At 38.2% G+C, this 20,842-nt stretch overlaps 1 protein-coding gene across 1 annotated transcript in view; it reads left to right on the forward strand.

The window, feature by feature from the left end:
* Window positions 1-20,842, forward strand: part of ITPR2 (inositol 1,4,5-trisphosphate receptor type 2) — a 268,862-nt gene that overhangs the window by 109,109 nt on the left and 138,911 nt on the right. The window contains 10 exon segments of the mRNA XM_035540839.2: window positions 623-755; window positions 1,692-1,763; window positions 3,287-3,453; window positions 5,377-5,550; window positions 9,711-9,800; window positions 9,928-10,053; window positions 11,435-11,557; window positions 12,756-12,956; window positions 18,937-19,188; window positions 20,466-20,591. Coding sequence (XP_035396732.1) covers window positions 623-755; window positions 1,692-1,763; window positions 3,287-3,453; window positions 5,377-5,550; window positions 9,711-9,800; window positions 9,928-10,053; window positions 11,435-11,557; window positions 12,756-12,956; window positions 18,937-19,188; window positions 20,466-20,591 — 1,464 coding nt within the window.

Below are 20,842 nucleotides of genomic sequence, written 5' to 3' on the forward strand. Positions count from 1 at the left end.
ATGGGCAGTCAGTTGATAAAGTGTAGGATGTGTACCTCTCAGTCCTTCAGTTGGTACTAATGTCTATAGCCAGGTTATTTTCCTCCCTTTTCTGATGTAAAAGCAGCACTTACAGGTTTGATTTAGGATTTTTCCTGTATGAGTTTCAGATTTCACAGCTGAAGACACCAATAATTAAAAGAAAGTATCTGTCAGGCATCTGAGTGGGTGATCCTTGAGCTTGTCATCTTTACTCTCAACCCCACACCACTTCTTATTACTATTGCTTATTAGAAGCCTGGCTGAAATATGAAATAATGTGTTTCAACGTGGGCTTGGATGTACTGTTCTGGCTCGTAGGCAGCATGGACAAGGCAGTGTGCTGGAGCCTCAGGACAAATAAGTCTGCTGCTTAGTATTCAGCAGACGACGGGGAAGTGTTCAATACATTCCAGGGTGGTGGGAAGGAAAAAAAGAAATCACAGCAAGCTGAAACAAATGTAGTGGATTTGTATTTCATAGTGGACATATTTAAAATAATCATATATCCCTGTACATTCCACCACAAAAACAAACAAAAAAAACCTAACCCATGTTATTACTTGGGAGAAGAAAAGTCTTATTTTTAAATTTCTTCTTGTAGTTTATTCTCAGTGTTAGACTGGACTATAGAATATCCTACATGCTGTCTATCTATAAGAGAGAGTTTGGGGAAAACAATGAAAATGTCGATAGCTCTACAACGTCTCCATCTGACACACCAGGAATTCCCTCAGGTAAATGTTGCTATTGTGTTATAAAGTAAAAAGTTACAAAGTAAAATAATTATGTGTAGAGTATTACATTGTTACAGATACTTTAGCAAGCAGTAAACTCAGCTATACCAGAAGATGCATGTCACTTGAATTTGAAAAGCTTGTGAGAAAATGAAAATCGTAAGGAATTCCACAAAAAAGATGCTTGCTGGTCTGTCATCCTCAAACTAAAATGTGATTCCTTTCTCCCATTGTGGCAATTTATTCTCTCATTTGTACTCTCCCCAAAACACTGGAAAATGACAAACATTTTGGACAAAATGGTTGTGAGTGGATGAGGACTGCTTTAACTGAGGTGAATGTGGCATTGGAATGGCTTGGCTTTTCAGAGAGTGTTTTTGTGCATGCAGAGGTGCTTGAAAGACTGACAGCTGTATGAGTGATGAGCTACAGGTAGGGGAGAATTTAATTGGAGGTGCTGTGCAGCAATGGGGTCGTTATAGAATATCGAAGTCTTAAGTAGTAAGGTATATTAAAATTATTGTAAAGCAGAATAATGGTGTGGTAAATGATATGGCTTATGATAAATATTCTGAAGTTCATGTATCTCATTTTGCTACTTTATGGGGTTTGTCTGGTCTAACAAAAATGTAAAAGTTTTATATTCTGTCATTTGTGATACAGCACCATGTAGCTCTAGTGCATCACTAGAATTTGGCTCTTCCTCAGTAGTAGTAAAACACAATTTAACCCTGCCCTCTGTCCTATTTCCTTCCTCCTGTTCTATCCCTTCTGTTTTTCCCTTGAGTATACAGAGTTTTGCTTAGCTGAGGAATGCAGTAAGACCTTCGCTTTATAATATCCACTTTAAAGACAGAGTTCCTTTTCACTGTGCAGATTATACAATGATCAGTATGTTAAAAAATATAATAAAATGTTATTTTGATTGTTTTCCAGCAATTGTTCCTGACATAGATGAGATTGCAGCTCAGGCTGAAACCATGTTTGCTGGCAGGTATATTCTCTGAAGTTTTACTTCTCTATATTCATCTCTTTGTTCACCTTCATAATTATCATGGACAATGTCTCTTTATTCTATATGTGTTTTCATACCCGTTTCTCTTCCTTTGGCGGCTACTTATTACATAACCTACTTGTAGACAGAAATGTGCCAGAAGAGACCTGGATTTCAAACAAGCAAACAGCCCAGTGCATATGAATGGTTGACAGACTGCGATGATCACCCTCTTGATCATCTATAGTTGTAAGACGGTAGAAAGTTTTGCCTTGTTCCCAAAGGCAGCTAGGGAATGGTGTACAGGTGTATTGGGCTAAAACACACTATTTATTTCCCTCTACAATGTCTCATATGGGTGCTTTTAAAGAAAAACCATTTTCTGGTGTACCTTATGACTGTCATCCCATATTTCTTGGATCTGGAGGTTACTGTTGACCCTCACTATTTCTTATTGATCACATGACCTGTTGTCATTGCACCCTGTCCTTGACATTACTAAGAATGTAATGCCAACAGTAATCTATTTCATGACTCCACAGATCAACTGTGGACCCACTTACCATGATCTTCTGGACCACCAGAGGCCTGTAGATCACAAGTTATGCTTGCAGAGTCCTGGAAGTGGTTTCAGCTATGCTGTGAACAACAGCAACAAAAAAAAAAGCACAGAAAAATATCCACACTGGAGAGTTACTACCATTATCACTATATTGGTTTAACTTTGCTGGTACAATTTTATAATCATACCAGTAAAAATGATTCCCGTTTAGACAAAGCCTTAAACTTTAAAGTTTTTCCTGGAACTAGGAAGAAAGATCCGCACGATGGGATTTCTGATCTTTCCTCTCTGTCCCTTATGCGTTCTCAATCTTTACCAGCGAGAGCAATGCCTCCAGTCCTCTTCCTGAACTCCCATAATGTAAAACAACACATAGCCCCTGGCATCTGCATCTTTAAAATGAACAGAGAGACTGAATGTTTTTTTGGAAACATTATTTCTGCTTTGATATATTATGTGTAAATCTGCTTTCTGTTGCTCCAGATTGTAAAAGTGATTCCAGAAATATGATGCTTTTGGCAATTCCTACAAAATTTTAGTTTATTTTTTTTTGAATGAAATTTTAATAGCAGCTGAAAAGGGAAGGAGTGAAAAGGATAGGGCCAAATTAATCTCTGATAAAATGCTGTTGCCTTCAGTTAGTTTGGACTGTGAACGAGCTTGGCACAATTTATCTGCAACATAAACAAATGTTTTTGCAATATGGATTTTAATCACAATATTTGACACATTTTATACATATTTACTTTAATTCCATTTTGTCCATTCTACTACAAGATTGCCAAAACAACATCCAACCATACGATTGAAGTCCTTATAAAAAACATTAAAGGGGTGTTTATAATTTACATCCCACAGCATATTAGATTTGATTTTAAGAGCTCTGTCAAATGAAGATTGTGTGTGCAGGCATATTTATGTCAAAAGCTTTTACTTACTTTATTTGGTCTTTTTTTTCCCCTATTTCTGTTGTAGAAAAGAAAAAAAACGCGGTTCAGCTTGATGATGAAGGGGGCAGAACTTTTTTACGGGTCCTCATTCACCTTATCATGCACGACTACCCTCCTTTGCTCTCAGGTGCTCTGCATCTGCTCTTTAAGCACTTCAGCCAGAGAGCAGAAGTTCTGCAAGCATTTAAACAGGTACAGATGGGCATAGTATTATTTCAGGGAACTGTGAGGAAAGTATTTCCAAAGGCTGCTTTTCTTACCTGAATTGCTGTTTGTAGCTTGATAATGCTAAAAGAACTTTTCTTAAAAGTCCCAAATAACAGAGATTTTCTTGTTGTTGTTAGAGTTGAATATATGTGCTGGTGTATATTCTAGTTGTGCACCCACTATTGAAAATGTATGTCCATGGTAACGTCTGGGACGCACATATCCCACAGTGAGACTTATTGTAGTGATCCCTCAGAGACTGAGGTAGTAGCTTGTGTTCTGCAAACCGTTTACCCGTGTCAGCAACAAGACTTTCCTGTCTTCAGGACTACCTAAGCTGTGTGTGAAACTGTTGTTATACATGCGATGTTTTCAATTTTAGTTCTAATTCAGGCGTCCTTGCATTGTGCATGATACAGACATGCCCAAATAACAGAAAGCGAGTAATACAGCCAAGCCTGTTTTCAGCTTTTACTCTTTCTGCTTGATACCATTGCATGTGCGTACTCCATGTGTCAGGGGATTAGTACTGGGAAATCTGATGTCATGGGGCTAGATGACAGACACATTTCTGTTATGTAACTCTATAACATATGTTGTTAAGACCATCTGATGCTTATTTCAGGAGTTTGCTAGCATGTTGTCTTATTGTTATGTAAGATGTGGAGGTTTCTCCTTTTTAAAAACAGATGAATGATAAAGACCTGGAAAGCTTTTGTTTAATGTTTTTTTTTTTTTTGCAATGTAGCATAATGGCCTCCCACCTGGATGTTAAAGTTAGGCCTTGCTGGTTAGGTGCATAAATAGCTTTTATTATGAGGTAAGTTTGAGAAGCTTTACATGTTTTCATATAGGAAGGAGAAGGCTGATTGGCAAATACACAGAAAAGACTACAGAGAACGTGAAATATGAATATTTGTGGATGGGCAGCATTCGTAAATTCTGCAAAATAATGAATTGTACTAGACTAAGAGAAAATGATGAAAACTTAATGTTACAAAATAGTGAATATTTGCCTGCAAGTAGTGATTTTTTTTTAAATTTCCCTGTCAGTGTTTCTATCTGCCATGTGACTATATACTTTTAAATAAGTGTGATTTCTTAATAGTGCCTATTGATTTATTGTACAGATTGTTGTTATTTTGTTGGTACATTATCTTAATTAATAATCTTGGGAGAGCAAAGACCATTAGAAAGAAAGGAAATGTGTAAATCGTGCTAAATCAAGAACTAGAAATAATGAAAAGAAAGAACAGATAATTTCAGCAGTACAAAAAATGAAAGTGAGATAAAGAGGCATCCACTCAGATGGCAGGAAACTGTCTGAACCTGAACATCAGTTTGTAAGCTATTCAAACAAATTTTTCTGATCTGCTCTAACAGTGTTAAAGGTACGATATTTATCAGTATTTGATTATGGTGATGTAGGTGATCACTGAAGTTGCTGGCCATTCTCACTTTTCTCTGGATGTCCTGATTCCTTGTCATATCATCTTTTTTTTTTTTTTTCCTTTTCTTATGAAGTACCATGCTGATGGGATAAGCTGTTTCTAATTGTGTTGTTTTAATACCATGAGGATCATCATCATAGCATCAGAGCTAACTCTGCTGAGAGCTCAGGGTCTTGTATATATTTACTTGTGCTGAAAATGTTTTGCAGCTTATTAAAGAAGGAGGGAGAATGCTGTGAGTGTTATAGCTATCCTGCTTTGGGCAGCCACAGCTCTGTTAAAGGTTTTTAGTGAATGGAGGCTAAAAAGACTGTTTGTGCCATGTTTCAGTTTCGTAGGGAAGGTTGCAAAAAACATCTGAAAAGAGGGACTTAAAATGGAAACTGGCAAGCAAATTTCCCAGGTGTAAGTGCTGGTGCTAGTGCTATAATAGCTTTACAATTTACTGTATTTCCAGGTTCAGTTGCTGGTGTCTAATCAAGATGTTGATAACTACAAGCAAATCAAGGCTGATCTTGATCAGCTACGTCTGACTGTAGAAAAATCAGAACTGTGGGTTGAAAAAAACAGTACTTACGAGAGTGGAGATGTGGGCGATAATCAGACCAAAGGGGGAGAAGAGCCAATAGAGGTGAGTTTAAAGCCTTTGCTGCTAAAATTGTTTTGATATGAATGTATAGTTTGATGAACAACTGCAAACTGGTGATCTGGTTAATCAAAATAGCAAAAGCAAGAACAATTAGTATTCTAGCTGAGCTTTAGGATTAGACAGAATAGAAGATAAAACTTCTTTCACCAGTGTGGTGAAAGTTCTCTCCTGCTCTTTTCAGTAACTGCGTTCTTATGTTACAGAGCTGTCTTCCTTAATGTCTCGCAAGCAAGACATAGTATATGGCATCACACTGTAACCATGGAAGTCATCTAGGGATCACGTGTTGGCTGTTGTGTTGACTTGCTTGAAGAAAGAATAGGCAATATTTGTTTCTGCAGCTAGGAAAGACAAGCACAATCAAGCCCGCGTTTTTCAAACATCATGAGTAAGCCTGTTCTCCACCAAACATAAAATTGACCTAAGAATATTGAGATTTTTGAAGTGAGCAACTTTTTCCTTCAGTTTCCCAGACTCTTTGGGAATATTGTGATTTTTAGAGACTTTTGAACTTGAAACTTGAGTTTGGAACCCTGAAGATCAGATGTTAGTTAAATTTTTTTTTTTTCAATGAAAGCTGAGGTCGTCATGTAATTGCCTAACTCCTGTGTGAGTTTATGAGAAAATGCAGAGTTTTGCAAGAGTTGCTGTGGTTGAGGTTTGTGACAAAATGGTCGATAATGAAGGCTTTCCCACCACCGTTTATTACCAATCTTCCATTTTCATCAGAGGAAGTGGGGAGAGATGAAGTGCGAATTCTGACAGAGCACTTTCCTTATTTTCTTCTGTGGCAAGATTCTCCTGCACTGGCGAGAAAGTAGGAAGCCAAGTGGAGATGATACGGCATTGTGAAGCCATTGTGGGAGAAGCCATTGTGCATTGTGGGAGAGTAGGAGCTATTGAGAAGACAGAGGATGTTTACAGATGTCTAGAAGACACTCTATGCCTTTCAGATGGGAAAGTAGATTTTTTTTTGGCTTTATAAGGGGAAAATCCAACCCCTCAAAGGAGAATACAAGTTTCTTGGGACAGTATAGGTCCTTGTCTTTCTCTGATATAAATTAACTAAGTCTAGTGGTGGTGGAATGGGAGAGGAATACAGATTCCATGAGCATAAGTATGTGCGATTTCTTACTTTCCTCAAGCTTAGCTCTAGTAGGAAAGAAGATGGTCCTTTATGCATTTAATGAATGGAAAAGGAAATGGGAAGACAGGATACAGAATTGGATATTACAAGCTTTTTTAGCAATAATGTGTTTTTGAAATGTAATAAGATCCTTTTACTCCTACAGATAGCCCCGATGGCAAAGAAACTGCATGACGGGGTGACAAAACAATGTGCTTGAGACAGAAGCATCTCTAAGTGGAATGTTTTGATTTTTTTTCCTCATGAGACATTAGTGGATCTGTATGGATTAGCAGTGCTTCAGCAGATACACAATATCATCTCTGACAGACCTGTGAGTGGATAGTATCAGTATCAGAATAGGTAGTCTGCACAACTGGTTAGATCATCTGGTGGTAATTCCATGAGGGCTGCACCAGTTTACAGTAGCTCAGAATCTTGTCCATTATTTTTTCCCTGTTAAATTATTCTTAAATTGGCAGGAAATATTTTTACCTGGCAATACTATAGTGAATTTACTCTTTGTTATTTTAAGTCTGATTTAGGAGGTGAGGTGCTGGTCATAATCTACAACGTATGAAGCAGGTGACTAGCTGCAAGCAGATAAATATCCCTGTGAGATCCCATGCTTTTTTGGAATGGGTCCTGAGTATTTGGTACTGATCTGGATGAACATCTAGGTCCTTATTTTATCTCAAACAATGTTAAGTGTGCACAAGGGCTTAAATTACATTCTAGGACAGTTGTATGTTAAGCCCACATTTCTGTCCTCATATTGCAAGATTGGCGTAAGGATTTTTTAAAAAAATCATATACATATGTTTTTTTTTTTCCCCCCTTGGGCTTTTGAATCTTTTTGGGTCATTTTTCGGGTCAAGGGCTAGAGACTGGTGTTTTTGTTTTGTTTTGTTTTTTTAAATACAGTCACATGACTCCAGAAGTTTTAGAACAGTGGCCCTGTTCTTCTAAATAAAGTATCCATAACACAAGATTTTACAGCCATGCAAGATCATTTTGGTAGGAAGTGGAGACCAGAATTACAGGAAAGAGTGTTAGGACTTAGGTCAGACATGAATTAGACACTGCATAGCATTAGGAAGAAATGCTGAAATTGATCCCACATAACTGAGCCTTGCTTTGTAAAGGAAAAGTAGATAAAGCCCGTTTGCATGGGTGTCTCTAGTAAGGGTGTTAAGAGTCTATGCATACCCTGGACTACACAAAGTGTGATCTTTACTGTCCAGTCACTGGAGGATGCGTTGGTGGTGTAGCACCAGAAACATAGATCTGAGGAGGAGAAATATACACTCTCAGTAAAAGAACTCAAAGGTGAAACTGGAATACAGTCCAGTGAAACTTAACAGAACTTCTCATCTTCAAAACCTGATAAGAAAGTTTAGAGAGGTTTCAAATGGTATAAACTTTCAGCACCCTCAAGTGTTTAGTGTTCCTTACCCTTCTCCTGTGCTGGTCTTTGGTAGATTGCCTTGCTTGTGGAAGTGTTTTAGACAAACATCTCCTGAAGCAACATACATTGGTTGAGATTTTGAACTGAAGCCTGCGAATGCTCCTCACTCCCCTGTTAAATAAATATAGCCCATGGAGGGCAAAACTGTGCTGCCATGATGCAGATTAGTGCCTCGCATAGCCATCGTGCTGAATTGAATGAGACTATGTCAGCAGTGGGGAACTACTCAGACTAAATGCTAGAACCTGGGCCTCTGTTTGGGGGCTGTTAAAACAAAACAACCTTAAAACTGGTGCAGAGTGATGTCCTGGTTGCCTGTGAACTTTATGAATAAAGAAAGTATTTCTTTTTCAGAAAATCCCATATCCTAAAGGTGGAGGAGAAAGATTCTCAGAAGAGAACCTTTCTCAGTGACTTAAGCTCTATGACTTCCTGTCCCCTGTGGAAAAGCGTGACAGAGAATGTCTATCACAGGGCGTAACAAGGCAAGATACGCAACTGAGTGTCTCTGGTATCCCAGTGGTGTGATTGTCTCTTGATAACTAAGCCCCTGGAATACTATTACTGGTTCAATAAACAGGTTTTTATTTTGTTAGGAAAAAGGGATGGATTCAGCAGTTTAATGCTGATCAGCATTTCCACATAAGACGTATAGTTCACATGGATTATAAAACTACTTTGATTGAGGAAGAAGGCTGATAAAAGTAACAGGTAGATTAATCTTGGTTAACCCACAGTCCCAGAACAGAAAAGAGTGGTTAATTATAGCAAAGAGTCTGAAATATCTTCCAAAGTATTGATTCAAACAGCTAGAGAGAAGGCAGCATGCATACTAACAGCCTAAACAAATAAAAATCCACTGTTGTTGCATAGATCAACATGACCATGCTGAACAGCAGTGCTGACACTGTTATAAACAGTTTCCATGGCCAAGTGGGTCAGCTGTTCTTGCCTAGCTGGAAATTTAGACCAGGTGGAATTTATAGAACTCCTAATCTTCACAATCAACTAAGAAAGTCCAGAGAGGGGTTTCAGGTGACAAAAACATTCAGATTGGTGTGCACATGTCTTTTTTAGCATTATTCCATTTCCTAAAACATTAGGAAGTTTGAGAACACAATGAAATTTGAAAACGCGTGTTTTTGGGCAGAGCAAGTGGTGGCTATTGAAATACTGTTACGGTTCCCATTCTCATAATGCCTGAATTCCTTGTTGATTCCATTCTATGTCTGGTCAATGTTTTAAGGATGTGTTATTTTTTTAGGAGAATCAGAAGCATGAAGACATAGAATAATTGTTTCAAATCATGTTGGAAATATGAAACAAGAGAAGGATAAAACAAGAGAAGGATTCTTGAATGTGAATCTTTTAAATCACTGAACAGTAACTGGTGGATAGTTATTGAAGAGTCTTTTTCTTTATCATCTGTGTTATGTCTGTGCCTTATGAGGTGTTGTGATGCTGTTTCTTCACTTGTTGCTCTGTATAATTAGTTCATGTTGAGGAAATTGCAATATATCAGCTTTTGTTATATGTTCTTTGTTACAGGAGTCAAATATTTTGAGTCCAATAGAGGATGGAACCAAAAAACCCCAGATAGACAGCAATAAAAGCAATAACTACAACATTGTTAAAGAGGTTGGTATATCTGCCAAGAAACTTGCGTGAAATACTTGTGATAAGTAGATTCAGTAATTGTTTTAAAATATTTTGTGTTTTTATCTGTCATCTTTCTTTTTTTGCATACTTATTTGTTTATTTATAGATTTTGATTCGACTCAGCAAACTTTGTGTTCAGAATAAAAAGTGTCGAAATCAGCAGCAGCGCTTGCTGAAAAATATGGGTGCCCACTTGGTAGTCTTGGACCTTCTGCAGATACCCTATGAAAAGGTTAGTCTGATAATTTTGTTGGTAAAGGACATGAACTCAGTAAAGAGAAATGCCTGAAAAGGCCCAAAAATCAACTTGAAAAATTCTCCTCGTCAAATTTAGTGAACTGTGGTAGAAATGTAAAATGGTGATGCTGTTTACTCTCCCTTAATAGTAATGGATTTAGGATCGGGATCGAGTTTAAATATGGGTGTCTACAAAGAGTATGTTTTACTAAGAGTTAATGTTGACTACCTAAGGTTCCTGGATGTCAGTGCTGTCATCCCATTTCTGAAATGGGCAAACCTTTGAACTGCAGACACTGTACAGTTAGATATTACGATTTAGTGGAGCTCCTGGCAGGGTATCTAAATTCCACTGTTAGATACTAATATGAACGCTATTCTAGGTACATAAGATGAACACATAAGCTTTCAAGGACCAAGTCTGAAATCATTTCAGTGTTTCTGTAGTGGCAAGCCTCCAGCCTACTTCCATCTGTAGGCTTTTCATAAGATGTTGTGATTTTGTACTGATTTAGTGGTAGTGAGCATACAAGTGAATGATCTAGATAGCCTTTTGAGGAGCACATCTTTCTAGATCTTATGTGAAGCATTGGAAGGAGATAAAAGCTCCTCTGGGCTGTGTTTTCCTGAGTGTTATATACTAATGTTATGATAGAGACACTAGGTTCAGCTTTCTTCAGTAAAAAATAGTGCTTGTTGATAAAGATGGTTTATCACATCATGGTTAGAATATTATATGAGAGGAATATAAAATCGGGATGAAACCAGACATATATATTTGTGTGGGGTGTATGTGTGAACATGAGTGTAGGTGCACACGCATATATACATGTATTTTGTATGTAGCTTTATAAAAACCAAAGCTTTTCAGAAGCTTGAAATCAGTGCAGACTAGACAACACTTTTGAAAATCAAGCCACTTACTGCTTTTTTTTTTTAATGAGGAAGTGATAAACGTGCACTAGGAGATCTTGCTTTGAGATCAGTACCTTTAATATCTTGCAGTTATTACTTTTTTTTAATAGTAGAACCACAAAAAAAAAAAAAAAAAACAACCAGTAGTGTCCTCCAGAAATTCATAGAACAGTAACTGTAGGCTAAGCCATGAGACCCAAGGCTAAGAAAACTGAATGGAATGAATTGGAAACTTTTAGTGTTTGTGCCATTACCTGTGACTCCCTATAGTCAAGTAGATTCAGAGTAAGGTATAGTCACTAATGGACTCTAAAGGAAACTGTATCAGTGGCTTTTACCAGAAGGAGAATTCCTGGACTGTAAAGAGTCAGGAGATTTGTTTTGTTCCTGGCTGAATTCACACTGTGCAGGTATAACAGGTATGTTAAGGTACATCCAGCTAATGCATTCTCCTTCTGCAGAGCGATGAAAAGATGAATGAAATTATGAATCTAGCCCACACTTTTCTTCAGAATTTCTGCCGAGGAAATCCTCAAAATCAAGTTCTCCTCCACAAAAATCTCAATTTATTCTTAACTCCAGGGGTAAGTATTTCATTTTAAATAGAATACTATAAATGGAAGTAAATTTAGGCTCACTGAAAAATGACAGTGCTAAATAAATAATTTAATTAAATTATGCCTTCTCTGCCTTCTCTCTCCTGTCTTTTCTCTGTTATCATTGCCCTCGATTTCATTGTTTTCAGTGTTGCTGTTTTAAAAGTGGAAAACAGTATTACCTATGGGGTTTATTGGAAGTATCTATTAACATGTGTCACATCATCACATTGTGTGTAGCTTGACTGTGATAATTTATTAGGATGAGTTAACTTACATCTGGACTGTAAGTCAGGGGATAAGATGCTGTGATTATGCTTGCATGAAGTTTGTGTGATTGCAGAATCTGACCCATGTTTTTGGTGATGATGATTAAAAATGAGTTCTATATGTCTCTGTGTATGTGTGTGTTTACAGATCTGGACATACAGAATAACATCTCCCTCAGTGGCAGATCTACTGAGCATAACATGTTTTTATTAGAAAAAGTGTGAATATTAGGACTGTAGACCTCTGACTTGTTTGTATTACTTGAGGAAACATTTGTTTTGTTATTTTTTATTTATGCTTTTTTGTGAAGTTAGTGAAGGCTGCTGACCAGACTGTGATGGAGACTAGATCTCAGATTTCATCTTATCCAACATTAACACTTAATTCAGGTGCCAAGTATGGAGCCTGCTTTCACTTTTTCATATGTGTTCTTTGGAAGCTAATTTTCTGGTCAGCTCAGTTACTGTGCTTTTGTTCATGTTGTGGCATAAACTCAATGTGTTTGTGAATTCCTTATTCTTTTGAGATGATTCAAAACAGAAGTGTGTGCTCCAGGAGCACACCTGACTCTCATGAGCATTTGGAGCAAGTTTGAAGTAAAAGTTTGCAGAGTGCATACTATCTGGATGTGCTCTAGCACAGTGATCTAGCAGTGTACTGTATGTGTGTCTTCACCTTTCATGTGGGCATATATTTTTATGCCTACTTAGGACATTTTGGAGTCATAGAAAAGTGTGGAGAAATGTCATCATAAAATCCAGAAAGGAAAGTAACCTTAAGGTTACTGGTTAATATCTGGGCTGGTACACACTGTATTCTTTCAGTCTCCCTTTACCAGTATGCCTTTCTCTAGCCTAAGCCCTGTGTATTTCTCAACCTCAGAATAAATCTGCTGTTTCAATTTTAATCTGTTTAGCTTCTGGAAGCTGAAACCATGCGGCACATCTTCATGAATAACTACCTTCTTTGTAACGAAATCAGTGAGAGAGTGGTGCAGCATTTTGTACACTGCATTGAGACCCATGGCCGTCATGTGGAATACTTGCGTTTCCTGCAGACCATTGTAAAAGCAGATGGCAAATATGTGAAAAAATGCCAGGACATGGTAATGACAGAGGTAAGTTAATGCTTCATATTTTAATTGTTCACATGATGTCTTTTTAACACATTAGTATTTTGAGGTTGCTTTCTTTGCTCTTAATACCAATGGTATAAAATGGCATCATAGCTTTAGAATCTTAACTGGTATCATAAATAATATTTTAGCAGATGTTTTAGGAAGTTTAGTCTAATTTTATAAGGCCATCTGTACAGCTACTAGAAAGAAAACATGGGTGTTATCATGGTGATACAGAGATGTCTATTTGCAGAAGATGTAGCATGTAAATCTGAGTTACATAAACCTTCATTTTTCTGTAGTGTATCTTAGGATCCTATCTACATGCCCAACTTAAAATATTGTGGTACTCTTTTACTGTGTAATAGGCTCTTACCTCTATCAGTTTGTCTTAAGTGGTGTTGTAGACCACTTTTTTGCTGTGTAACCATGTAATGATTCTACCTACTAGTTTCTGCTTTTGTTTATAATGTTGCAATTCTGGGGCATTTCTGCTAGAGTTAGTAGAACTACTCCAATTAGCTAAATCTGGATTCTGACCTGATAAATTCCACAGAGTGGTTCGTGGACAAACCTTTATGCCAGTAATGTTACTAAGGAAATACCTAATTGACTTCTCTGCAAGTAGGATTTGATATATAGTGTGCATGATAAATGAAGTCTTCAACTTGCAGACTCTTGTGCATTTAACTGTAATTATGTTAAAAGTTCAATGAGATTAATAAAGTGGGAAAAATTGAAAATGGTAAAAAGCCCAGGTAGGTTCATAGTAACAAACACTTTTCTTTACTTTTCAAAGTGCATTTGTTTTTTTCAAAGTGTATCTTCAGAAAGAAAACAGAGGAAAGCTATAGTTAGTGTATGAGCAGAATTAAAACCTGCTGAAATTTCATTCCACAGCAACAAAGAGGAAAAACTTCTAATTAAGAATATAAAGCTTCAGCCTACATTGATAACCTTTAATGAAATCCACCTCAACCTTTTCAATTTGACTGAAGTGTTTTAAAATGTAATATCAATTTTAAGCCTTTGATTATATATTATAATTCAAATAGTTCTTGTGCCTCAGTGCTTTTAGATATTTCCCCATCCACCTCTGCTTCTTGCAGATTTTTACTTTCTCATCAAACACAGTTTTGAGATTTTTCTCAATTTAAATACGTTTTGTTACTGATATATAATAGCACAAAGATAAATTGTCATACTACATTTTCAAGCTGACTGCATAATGAAAATCAAAATCAACTTGGATGTGACATTTACATCATGAATTCTGCAGGAATTTAGGGGAGGGGAGGGAACACCCTTATGTTGATGAAAGAAGGTAAGATGATGACTTGCTTAAAAAAATGTAGGGAATTACAGTTAAGCAATTATGATTTGTTAGAAAAGAATGCTAATTGTGAAATTTGAATGGTATTGGAATGGCTTGGCAATGTAACAAAAACAGTGTAGCGTAATGGTTGAAACTGAGAAGTCAGGACAGCTTGTAAGCAGACAGCTGAGATGCACTTTGTGACCTTAAATAAGCTGTGCAACTTTTCTGTGCCTCCAGATGGGTTGTGTAAACAATTTACCACAAGACAAGATAGAGTGAGAGTGTACAACATGCCTGCAACTACTCCTGTATTTTCTTTTACCTCTTGGAAGTATATTGTAGCTTATTCCTGTTTACTGGGAGAAAGCGATAAACTAATCATATTTACATGTATTAGAATGTGCACACATACCATTAGAAATAGTACTTCCATAAAATACATTGAAAATTCCCAATCTGGTTTCTTCATGTGTTTTCATATCTTGGTCCCCATGTCATTGGATTGCTATTAATTATATTGACCTACCTGAAAGGTTCCTTAGGGCGCTTTTTCTTGTTACAGGCTTGCTTTGAGGTTCCTGGAAGAACAGTGCCTGTCACTGCAAACATTATTGCAAAAGGGGAAGCAGAATTTACTTTTGAATCAGATCAATGGGAAAGCAGACTTTTCTATTATCCTTAGTATTCCAGACTGATACATTGTGTAGCATCAACAGCTCCTCTGATGCTGGCCAGCCTTCGTTATACTTGAATAGAATTCTTAACTCCTTTAACTTAATTCATGGAGCTCAGTGAGAACTTTCTCTGGCTAGCAACAGATACTTGTTTTCCTTTTCTGTTTTTAGAAACAGAATTGTTTCTTTTTAGGTCCATGTTTGGATTCCCTTTGCAAGTTACATTTAAAAGTGGCTAAGTTGGGGAAAGACAATGGCATCTTCTTTTTTCCTTGCACTTAAGATTATTACTTTTTCCCCTTAGCTCTTTCTGCGATGTTGCAACATTGTCCGCTTTGGTTTGTGATTCCTCACAGTCAGTATGTAGCAAGTTTGCCGTGCATCATCATATTTCACAAACTCAGTATCTCCTGCTATTTCTTACTCATTCATCAGTGATAAGTACATGAAAGGATGAGGGATCAACTTGACTTGCCCTTTTATCAGGCAATACTGGAAGAGATATGTCTGGGTTTGACATAAGATTGTAACTCTGAGGAAACCTGGGAAGATTCATCTTCCCTCTCCTCTGTGCAAAACATACATAAATGGAAAACATACAGGAATGTAGGGGTCAACTTAATGGAAAGTGACAAAACATCTACCTTCCCAGAGGGTTTGCTGTGGAATTTTTATTATTTTGTATTTGAAATGTCTTAAGAGCATAGTACTCCAGACATGAGTATTAAAATGTTGGATAGGTCAATTTTCCAACATTTTGAATACTGTTATTTGCCCCATTTCCTTTTTGTCATTGAGTGCAATTAAATTTATGACTTCTGGATTCCTATTCTGTTTCCTCCTTCCCTCCCAAGCACTTGTACCTTTTAAAACGTTTTTCTTTTCTGTGGATTGTCCAGAAAATGTCTATTTTGAAAAGTCAGACTGGAAACATTTTAAAAATCCAAGGATAAAAAGAGGAATAGGAAGTGCAGGAACAACTGACATCACAATTTTCTATCAAATTGTCAAAGTAAAAATAAGAAAGCAATGAGGAAAACACACTCCATACATTGTAAATTCAAAAACTGAAATTTTGTAACACTGGAAAATGTAATGAATTGTTTCCTGAATGTTGCTACTTCTCAGTTCCTCTGGGAGGCTAATTTTCATTCCTGCTTTTGCTGCTTTCTTATTTCTTTACAGCTCCACCAACCTTTATTTCTACCCTTGAATTCATTAAGCTAGGATTTTATGTCACATGTGGACTTGGATATGTCAAATGCCTTATTTGCAAAATAGTATGGCTGTTATGCTGCCAAATTGTATTCTGTATTAGAAAGGGTTTATGGGAACTTACTAACACCTTCAGTGAGAGTTCACTATGCTTAAAAGGAAAGTGATGGAGAGCAGAGAGGTCTACGGCTCCACACAGACTCAGAGAGCAGCACTGCCAGTAGGTATATTCATAGAATCATAGAATATCCTGAATTGGAAGGGACCCATAAGGATCATCAAGTCCAACTCCTGGCTCCACACAGGTCTACCCAAAAGTTTAGACCATGTGACTAAGTGCACAGTCCAAATGCTTCTTAAATTCAGACAGGCTTGGTGCAGTGACTACTTCCCTGGGGAGCCTGTTCCAGTGCGCAACCACCCTCTCAGTGAAGAACCTCTTCCTGATATCCAGCCTGAACCTCCCCTGTCGTAGCTTGACACCATTCCCACAGGTCCTATTGCTGGTCACTAAAGAGAATAGATTGGCATGTGCCCCTTCACTCCCCCTCGTGAGGAAGCTGTAGATCACGATGAGGTCTCCCCTCAGCCTCCTCTTTTCCAGGCTGAACAGGCCAGGTGACCTCAGCTGCTCCTCATACGTCTTACCCTCTAGGCCCTTCACCATCTTCGTCGCCCTCCTCTGGACACTCTCCAACAGTTTAATGTCCTTTTTGTACTGTGGTGCCCAGAACTGCACACAGTACTCGAGGTGAGGCCGCACCAGCACAGAGTAGAGCGGGACAATAACTTCCCTCGACCGACTAGCAATGCCGTGCTTGATGCATCCCAGGATACGGTTGGCCCTCCTGGCTGCCAGGGCACACTGCTGGCTCATATTCAACTTGCTGTCAACCACAACCCCCAGATCCTTCTCTGCAGGGCTGCTCTCCAGCGTCTCGTCGCCCAGTCTGTACGTATAGCCAGGGTTGCCCCGTCCCAGGTGAAGGACCCAACACTTGCTTTTGTTAAACTTCATGCAGTTGGTGATCGCCCAGCTCTCCAGTCTGTCCAGATCTCTCTGCAAGGCCTTTCCACCCTCAACAGAGCCAACAACTCTTCCAAGTTTAGTGTCATCAGCAAATTTGCTCAAAACACCTTCTAGTCCTACATCCAAATCGTTTATAAAAACATTGAAGAGGACTGGCCCTAAAATGGAACCTTGAGGGACCCCACTAGTGACCATCCGCCAGCCTGATGTAGTAGCCCCACAGACTGCAACCCTTTGAGCCCTGCCCATCAGCCAATTGTTTACCCATCGTATGATGTTTTTGTTTAGCTGTATGCTGGACATTTTGTCCAGTAGGATCCTATGGGAAACTGTGTCAAAAGCTTTACTGAAATCCAAAGAGATCACATCAGCTGTTTTCCCTTCATCGACTAGATGGGTCATCTTATCATAAAAGGAAATCAAGTTAGTCAAACAGGACCTACCCCTTGTGAACCCATGTTTGCTGGGACCAATGACTGCATTGTCCCCCAGGTGTGCTTCTGTAACTTAAAGAATAATCTTCTCCATAATTTTACCAGGCACTGATGTGAGACTGACAGGCCTGTAATTGCCAGGGTCTTCTTTCTTGCCCTTCTTGGAAATTTGTACATTTGCCAGCTTGCAGTTTGCTGGGACCTCTCCAGATTCCCAAGACTGTTGAAAAATAATTGAGAGAAGTCCTGCAATGATGTCAGCCAGCTCTCTAAGCACCCTGTGATGAATCCCATCCAGACCCATGGACTTGTATGGATCCAGGTGGAGCAGCAAATCCTGCACATGTTCAGGGTCGGCTGGGAGTTTGTCATTCTCACTATCACAGTCCTCCAGCTCAGGGCACCTGGGGTCCCAAAGCCCATCATCAGCATTGAAGGTGGAGGCAAAGAAGGCATTAAATGTCTCTGCTTTGCCGATGTCCTTGTCTGTGATGTGACCTTCCCCATCACGTAGCACACCTATGTTTTCTTTGGTTCTCCCTTTTCTATTCACATATTCGGTATAGGTGTGTGTGAAGGACGTACAAAACAGTATTAGAGCAAAACTTTTCTGTGAGATCTGCTGAAATGGTGCTGCCAACATCCACTTCTGCTCTGGATCCTCCTGAGATGAGCAATGTACTTGTAGCAAAATCAAATATTTATCACATACACCAGTTCTCTGTTAAATGGAAGTGCTGGCATGGCAATGACAGTGTCAAGACTCACCTGCCAAATTTGCACAGTTAGGAAGACTCATCCTTGTTTCAGATGCTGAGCTCTTCCTAACAGAAGAATGGTTAAATTCTGGGTGAGCCACAGGCTTTTTGTGTGAGGTAGCACATAAGATTTAATTTCTGTACCTCAAGTCCCTACCTGTAAAATAGGGATAATAATGCATCCCGGCCTCATAACAGGAGGTAAGGGTAATTAATTAACTTCAAACAAACGTTGGGATAGTGGGAATAATGAGGATGGCATAATCTCTTAGGTAAACACAGAGTTACATAGAGATTAAACTTGAAGTTCACCTCACATTAGCTCATTCCTTGTTGAGTTGTTCCAGATTTGCACTTATAGTAGATAAGAGCAGAAGTTTGCCTTGGCTATTGTTTTGAAATGTGCATTTGGTAAGCCACATCAGACTAATTTTTTTTTTCCAGAATGCTCTCTCTAGCTAGAGAATCTTTGTGTACTTAAAGGTAGAACTAAATAATTAAGAAAATGATTGCATTGCAGGGCACTTAAAGCTTTGTGGTATCTTTTTCAGCTGATAAATGGTGGTGAAGATGTGCTGATATTCTACAATGACAGAGCATCATTTCCAGTTCTACTCCAAATGATGTGTTCAGAGCGAGATCGAGCAGATGAGGGTGGACCTTTAGCATATCACATCACTCTAGTGGAATTGCTAGCAGCTTGTACAGAAGGGAAAAACGTATATACAGAGATCAAGTGCAATTCACTCCTGCCACTGGATGATATAGTGAGAGTGGTGACCCATGATGACTGCATACCTGAGGTAAGACTCACTGAATGATGAAGCAGACTTACAATTTTTAGAAACTCAGAAAATGTTTTGTTATTTCTAATATCTTGAAAAGTTAAATATTTGCACAGAAAACAGGCTGGGAAAAGGTGTTGCTTGTTAAGTTGAATAAATGAGAAAGGATAGCTAGTATTTTCTTAAATAGAAAACTCTCCCTTGTACAGCACTTTGTTAGTCAGCTTGTGATCTGTGATTTTTTTGTGATTTTCTGAGAGTGATTTGTCAAGTTAATATTTTGCCACTGCCTCAATTTGTTGACAACTGTGGGGTAACATTCTGGGCACGCTGAAATCAGTGGGAGCTTTGTGAAGTCTTTTTTTTTTTTTTAATTAACTTCAGCTTCAGTCTGGCAAATGTTTTTATTCACTGCTTATAGAGGCCTAATTCTGCATGTACTACCAGTCATGGTTCAGCAGGACTGTGATACCTCAGGCTGATGAGAATGGAAGTGCTTGTACGAAACCTGATGTGATCAAAAGGAATCTTTTCACAATCTCTGCAGGAACTTGTTCTGGTCCTATGCATTGGTCAGAGGTGTGAGATTTCTACAGGCTATCTGTTGGAGGCATGGCTCTCATATCAATGCAGTTGGGCCTTGCAGAAATAAATAATCCCTCCATACCATGAGAAAGTCACCTTGTGATAACTGATTCTTTTCTTATAAGGAAAAATGTTTGCTTTGCTCAAAAATTCCTCCTAACGTTAATGTCTGTAGTTCCAGTGCTGCACAAGCTTTCTCTTCCATTTGAGTCTGAGTTATACCCACCCTGAGTATAAGTGCTGCATAGGATTGTAGAAAAATAGGGATTGCAGTCTCAGCTCTGTTAAAGACCTTTTTCTGGTATTTAGCAAGCCTGTTGCAAGGCATCAGCCCACAAGGATCATCTGACTAGTACCTGGGTGTCCTCCATTTTGACAGTTCCTGACTTTGGAGCCAGGCCCTTGTAGTCTGAATGTCATTTTAGTATCAGATATATTATTGATTTGCTTTGTAGGGGGGTTAATGTTAGAGTGTTTGCAAAACCTCTCAATTTTTCTTCACATGATCATTCATTAAGTACATTAATGCATTTGTTGCCACACTTACCACTTAAATCTTCAGAACTAAATGTACAGTATTACTGCTATTGGTGTTTCTTATTATGTAAAGGATGATCTTTATCATTCAGTGTTTTTGCAGGTAGACAACAGAATGTTAATGGTTTTTGTTGTTCCGTTTCATATTGTTTGTGCATTTGCTGTTCCTGCAGGTGAAAATTGCCTATGTTAATTTTGTTAACCACTGCTACGTGGACACTGAAGTGGAAATGAAAGAAATCTATGCCAGTAACCATATTTGGAAGTTATTTGAGAACTTCCTTGTTGATATGGCAAGGGTAAGCTTTATGAATATTGCAGTATAGTTGTTGATGACAACTGAACTGTCAACAACTTCTTTCTGCAAACTTCATTTATTTTATTAACTACTCTTTCCAAGGTTGAATATAAACAGATTTTTTTAAAACAGATTGCCATTTTTATTGTATTTTATTTATCATCATTCAACCTGCTAATTGCTAACAGTCTTCTCTTTCCAAAAGGGTATTTTGGAACCAATGTCCCCTTCTCTTTTCTTCCAGAAAAATAA

Source organism: Cygnus atratus, chromosome 1 (genome assembly GCF_013377495.2).
Source record: "Cygnus atratus isolate AKBS03 ecotype Queensland, Australia chromosome 1, CAtr_DNAZoo_HiC_assembly, whole genome shotgun sequence".
NCBI lineage: Eukaryota > Metazoa > Chordata > Aves > Anseriformes > Anatidae > Cygnus > Cygnus atratus.